Source organism: Melozone crissalis, unplaced genomic scaffold (assembly GCF_028551555.1).
Source record: "Melozone crissalis strain CALT ecotype California unplaced genomic scaffold, PUWL_Pcris_2 ptg000322l_1, whole genome shotgun sequence".
NCBI lineage: Eukaryota > Metazoa > Chordata > Aves > Passeriformes > Passerellidae > Melozone > Melozone crissalis.
Window position 1 is genome coordinate 127,230 of NW_026536073.1, and position 6,000 is coordinate 133,229.

Consider the following 6,000-nt stretch of genomic DNA (forward strand, 5'->3'; position numbering starts at 1 on the left):
CGGCGCCGCCCTGTAATCAGCCCCCGCCGCCGCCCCCCCGCGAGCTTTGAAGGGTCCCGGGGCACACGGGGGGGTCCCCACCGCCCCCGGGCCGGGGAGAGACCCCCGCCCCAACCGACACCCCCGGCCCAGCCTGGCCGCTCGGGCAGCGCCAGAACCCCCCGTGAGCCGGAGCTGGTGGGAGTGAAACCCCCCAAAAATCCACGGGTGCCCCCCCAGCCCGCGCCGGGCTGCCTGAGGAGGAGGAGGAGGAGGAGGAGGAGGGCTGGAGTGGCCGTCCCAGTTTGCTCCCAGTTTGTGGGCAGTGGAAGCCCCAGCGAGGGGGGGCCGGCGGTTGTGGCCCTCGGCGGCGCCGGCGGCTGCGGAGCGGAAAGCCCTGACTCAGGGCTGGGAAAGGGCCCCGCTGGCTCCGGCCGGGGGAAACGGCGAGGGGGAAGGCGAGGAGAAAACGGGAACCATGGGGGAGTAATACAATTTTAAAAAATGGAGGGGGGGGGTAAAAGAGCAGTTGGAACAATTCCTTCATGTGGGCAAACTGAGGCACAGGGGGTCCCCAACCCTATCGCCAGAGCCACGTGTGTCCCTGTCCCCCTGCACATGTCCCCTGTCCCTGTCCCCAGCTCTGTTCCTGCAGAACCCAGCTCTGACCCCCATCCCTGGTCCCTCCAGCCCCATCGCCGCTCCATTCCCAACTCCTGTCCCCATCCTCACACCTCTGACCCCATTCCTGAAGCTCCAGCCCACATCCCTCTCATCCCCATCGGTTGTCCCCTCCTGTCCCCATCCCCATCCCTGCTCCATCCTGGCACCTTCTGGGGTCACGAGCCTCTGGGTGCCCCAGCTGTCCCGTCCTGCTTTGTCCCTTTGTCCCCCTTCCCCTCCGCATCTGTCTATTCCCTCTTTCCTTCTCCCCTCTCCAGCCCTTTCCCTATTCATCCTGTTCCCCTTCCCAGCCCCTTCCTCCTCCTTTTCCTGCTGTCCATCCCTTTTCCCCCTCTTTCTCCTTTCCCTCCTCTTATTTCCTCTCTCTTCTCCTTTCCTTTTCCCTCCTTTCCCTCTCCCCACTCTTCTCTTTCCTTTTCCCCATACTGGTCCATGTCCCCTCTCTCCCCTCCTTCCTCCAGCTCTCAGCCTCCTCATCTTCCTCCCTTCATAACTTTTTCTTCAATTTTTCTTCCATTTCCTTATTTAATTTTCTTTCCTCTTCCCTCCCTTTTAATTTCCTTTTTAACTTTTCCTTTCCCCTTTCCTCCCTTTTCCTTTCTTCATCTCTTTTCTTTCTCTCCTTTTCTCTCTACCTTATTTCCCTCTTCCAATTCCTTGCTCTTTTGCCCCTTTCCCTTCTTCCCCCCCCCCCCTTTCTCTTCTCTCCCCCCTTTCTCTTTCTTTTCCCCTCTCTCATCTTTTCCTTCCTCCTTTCCTTTTCCTCTTCCCCTTCCCCTGCCCCCCTCGCCGCGCTCCCCCGGCCCCCCCGGCTGGGGGCGGTTCGGGGCCGGGCTCCGCTGCCGGCCCCGGTGCCGGCCCGGCCCAGCCCCGCCGCAGCGGCACAGCGGGGCGGGCGGCGGCCGCGGGGCTCCGTCCCTCCCCGTCCCTCCCTCTCGGCCCGTCCCTCCCTCCGCAGCGAGCCCCGGCATCCCGGGACACCGGCATCCCGGGACAGCGGCACAGCGCGACAGCGCGACAGCGGCAGCCCCGCGGGCAGGACCCACCCCCGGCATCCCGGTAAGGACCCCCGGGACCCCTCGGGATGGGGGCACTGCCCCGGCACCGGGACCCGGGAGAGAGGAACACGGGGTGGGGATCCCTGCTCTGGGGACAGCGACCCTTTGGGATGGGGGATCCCCCTCTGGGACAGGGACCCTTTGGGGTGGGGGATCCCCCTCTGGGGACAGCGACCCTTTGGGATGGGGGATCGCCCTCTGGGGACAGCGACCCTTTGGGATGGGGGACACTGCCCCGGCACCAGGACCCGGGAGAGAGGAACACGGCGTGGGGGATCCCCCCGAGGGACAGGGAGACTTTGGGATGGGAGGGGACAGGGACCCTTTGGGATGGGGGGGTCCCTGCTCTGGGGCAGGGACCCTTTGGGATGGGGGATCCCCCTCTGGGGACAGGGACCCTTTGGGGTGGGGGATCCCCCTCTGGGGACAGGGACCCTTTGGGGTGGGGGATCGCCCTCTGGGGACAGGGACCCTTTGGGATGGGGGACACTGCCCTGGCACCAGGACCCGGGAGAGAGGAACACGGCGTGGGGGATCCCCCCGAGGGACAGGGAGACTTTGGGATGGGAGGGGACAGGGACCCTTTGGGATGGGGGATCCCTGCTCTGGGGACAGGGACCCTTTGGGATGGGGGATCCCCCTCTGGGTTGGAGGATCCCTGCTTTGGGACAGGGACCCAGGGATTTGGGACAGTGGCAGAGTCGCTCCAGGATGGGGAGCCCCCTGGGATATGGGACCCCCCCAAGGACAGGGACATGTGTGGGCCCTGAGCATCCCCCTGCGGTCCCTGTGCTGGGGGACACGTGTGTCCCCTGCCCCAGCAGGGATTGCCCTGCCATCCCCAGAGGGGGAACAGGGACAGGGGACAGTGCCGAGTGCCACTGTCACCCTGAAGTGTCCCTCTGGCTGGGGACAGCACCGCTGCACAGGAGCCAGGCCCAGGTGTCCTCGGGCTCAGGGGACAGGGGGTGGCACTGACAGGGTGGGGGAAACTGAGGCAAGGGCTGTGGGGACACTTGGGGCTAGGGACTGGGGACTGGGGACCAGGGATGGGGTTTGGGGATTGGGACTGGGGACAAGAACTGGGTTTGGGGACCAAGAAGCTGCGGACTTAAGGGACCAGGCACTGGGGGACAAGGGGACCGGGAATGGGGAACTGGAACTGAGCATCAAGAACTGGACACTGGTGGTCAGTGACAAGAGACCGGGAATTTGGGACCCAGAATTTGGGACTGGAGACCCCCAGAGCAGGGGCTGGACCCCTCCTCAGGCCGTGAGGGGACTTGGGAGGGGTCAGGATCCCCGAGCCAGCCACAAAGGGACTGTCACCCTCGTGCGGCGCTCAGCCCGCAGCTCCCGGGGCTCCTTCCCTGCTCCTTAATTTCCCAGCGCAAGCGGAGCTGATTTATGGGAGTTTGACACTATTTTAAGCGTGCGTCTCCGTTTGCCGCTCGCCCTGGTTTTAATTACCTCGGCTCTCGCGGCAGGGCAGCGTTCCCGGGGCACAGGCCTGGCCCTTGTTATCCTTGGAAAACCGGGAGCGCGCTTGCGGCCACGGCCGGGGCCGGCGTAAAAATAGGCGCAAAAACCACGGAAAAAAAAAAAAAAAAAAAAAAGAGAGGGGGGTGAGGGGGGAACACCCTAAAAAACTCCCAAACAAACAAAAAAGCCAAAGTGGAAATGCACCAAAGTGAGTGAAGAGATTAATTTAAAATAAAATAATTAAAATAAAGGGAATGGTGGGGGTGATGGAGGTGAGGGCCAGCTCACGACACCCCGCACAGCTGAAAGCCATGACGGGTATAAAAGCAGAGGAAGTCACCCGGGGAGGGGGAGGCCACAGCATAATTCGATTAAAAGGCCATAAAGGCAGAAGGAACCGAGATTGGGGGTGGGGGGAGGCTCTGCCACCAGCACAACCCCACAGCAGCCCCCGGAGAAGCCCCTTTGGTGAGGGATGCTGGGGATGGGGTGGCCCCAACTCTGTGGGGGGAAACTGAGGCACAGGGGATTGGGAGCATTGGGGGTGGTGGGAACCGTGGGACTGGGGGTGCTGCTGGGTGTCCCAGCAGGGCTGACATCCCAGTTGGGCTGACACCCCAGTACAGCTGACCCCAGGACGGGTACCCGGTGGCACACGGTGCCCCTCGGAACCCTCAAGCCCTGTTCCCCTTTTCCACAGGCTGCCAAGTGCCATGGCCGCGAGCCCCCGCTGACATCGCCCCCCACGCCTCGGGGTCGCCGCTGTCGCCGCCGCAGCCATGGGTGACTCCTACGCCGCCGCCTTCCCCAGCGCCCCGGGGCTGCTGTCGCCGTCCGCCAGCCCCCAGGCGTCCCCCGGCCCCTACGGCCCCGACTACGGCCCCTTCGGGCACCCCTTCCCCGCGCCCTCGGGCGCCCAGGAGGTGCTGGGGGCGCCGGTGGTGGTGGCGGCCAAGGGCCACCCCCCGAGCGAGTGCCTGCCCGGCGTGTACCCCTCGCTGGAGATGCCGCACCCCTACGGCTCCTGGTACAAGGGCGGCATCGGCGGGGGGCTGCCGGGGGGCTCCGGGCCCGCCGCGCCGTCCTGGTGGGATGTGCACCCCAACGGGGGCTGGCTGGGGGGGCCGGCGGGCGCCGAGGGGCTGCAGGGCTCGCTGCAGGGCCAGCCCGCCCTCAGCCCCCCTCTGCCCACCTACGGCTCCGATTTCGGCGCTCTGAACCCCCCTCCTTACAGCAACGCCCCCGCGGCGCCCCCCGCCCCCAAACCCGCGCCCGGCGAGACCCCGAAGGGTCCCCGCGGCGGCTCCTTGGGGGGACGCCCGGCGTGCGATTGTCCCAACTGCCAGGAGCTGGAGCGGCTCGGGGGCCCGGCGGGGTCGCGGCGGAAGCCGGTGCACAGCTGCCACATCCCGGGCTGCGGCAAGGTGTACGGCAAAGCCTCGCACCTGAAGGCGCACCTGCGCTGGCACACGGGCGAGCGGCCCTTCGTGTGCAACTGGCTCTTCTGCGGGAAGCGCTTCACCCGCTCCGACGAGCTGGAGCGCCACGTCCGGACCCACACGCGCGAGAAGAAGTTCACCTGCCTGCTGTGCAGCAAGCGCTTCACCCGCAGCGACCACCTCAGCAAGCACCAGAAGACCCACGCCGACCCCGGCCCCCCCAAGCCGCCCCCCGGCGCCGAGCAGCCCCCCGCGTCCCCCCGGCCCGCCTCGCCCGCCAAGGACGGCGGCAGCCCCGAGGCCGGCAGTTTGTTGGAGATTTGAGCCTTTCCGCCTTCATCTTCGTCTTCCTCCTCCTCGCCGCTGGGGATATTTATTACGGGGTGCTGCTCCCCCCGAGCCCACTCCCCCTCAGTTCCCCAGCTCCTCGTTAGCCATTCTAATTTATGTCTTAAATTATGGGGGGGCTCTCCGAGCGCTCTGGGGCTCACGGGGGGGTGTCAAGGTGAGACCCCCCCTTTTCTCTTTTCCCTTCCACCTCCCCCAGCCCTTCTTGCCCCCCAGCCCTCGCCTCACGCCCCGCACTCAGGGACAGGGTTTGCCCCCCTCCCCTCCCCCGGCCTGGTTCATCAGTGCTCATGTAACGTGTCCCCCCCACTTTTTTTAGCTGCCTGCCCCTCCTGCCCCCTGGAAAAAAAGCAATAAAAGATTGAGAGTGGAGCCGGGCCCCTTCTGTGGCTGAGGCTGGGCGCCTTCATCACAGGGATGTGCTCGGCTTCCCCATCCCTGCAGGGCTCCAGGGGAAACTGAGGCACGGGGGGGCACACGGGCCTGCTCAGGGTCACTGTGCCCTCCCTCTCTGGGGGTGGCAGGAGCTCGGCGGGGTTGGGGACAAGCTGGGCTGTCCCCTTGTCTTCAGCCCCTGGGGTGCTGTATCTTGTGCCTCTTCCCTTCCCCACGACCCTGTCCCTTGTGCTCCCCAGAGTCTCCTTGTCCCTATGGCCCTGTGTCTCCAAGACCCTGTCCCTATGTCCCTCCTCATGTCCCCAGCCTCAGGGACAGCCAGCAGGGCCTGGCAGGATTGTGCCCTGCCTGCCTCACCCTGCCCACGCGTGTCCCCAGTAGCCGCGTCCCCACTCCCAGGGACATCGCGTGCACGGGAACGCGCGTGTGCACAGCCCCGTGCCTCAGTTTCCCCCCGGCCACATCCCAGGGCCCACGTGGCAGCAGCGGGCACGCGGCGGGGCCACGTGTCCCCGAGGACACCCCAATTTTGGGCGCTGTGGGCTGGCGGGGACCCCGCTGCGCTCCCCCTCCCCCTGCCCTGGGCTCCCGCCAGCCCTTTGATGCGCTCAGCC

General features: G+C 66.0%; 1 protein-coding gene across 1 annotated transcript; it reads left to right on the plus strand.

Moving 5' to 3' along the window:
• Positions 1-3,982: 3,982 nt before the first annotated feature.
• On the plus strand, positions 3,983-4,966 carry SP7 (Sp7 transcription factor). Its single transcript, XM_054294729.1, has one exon. The coding sequence runs from the start codon at positions 3,983-3,985 to the stop codon at positions 4,964-4,966; it is 984 nt and encodes a 327-aa protein (XP_054150704.1).
• The last annotated feature ends 1,034 nt before the right edge of the window (positions 4,967-6,000 follow it).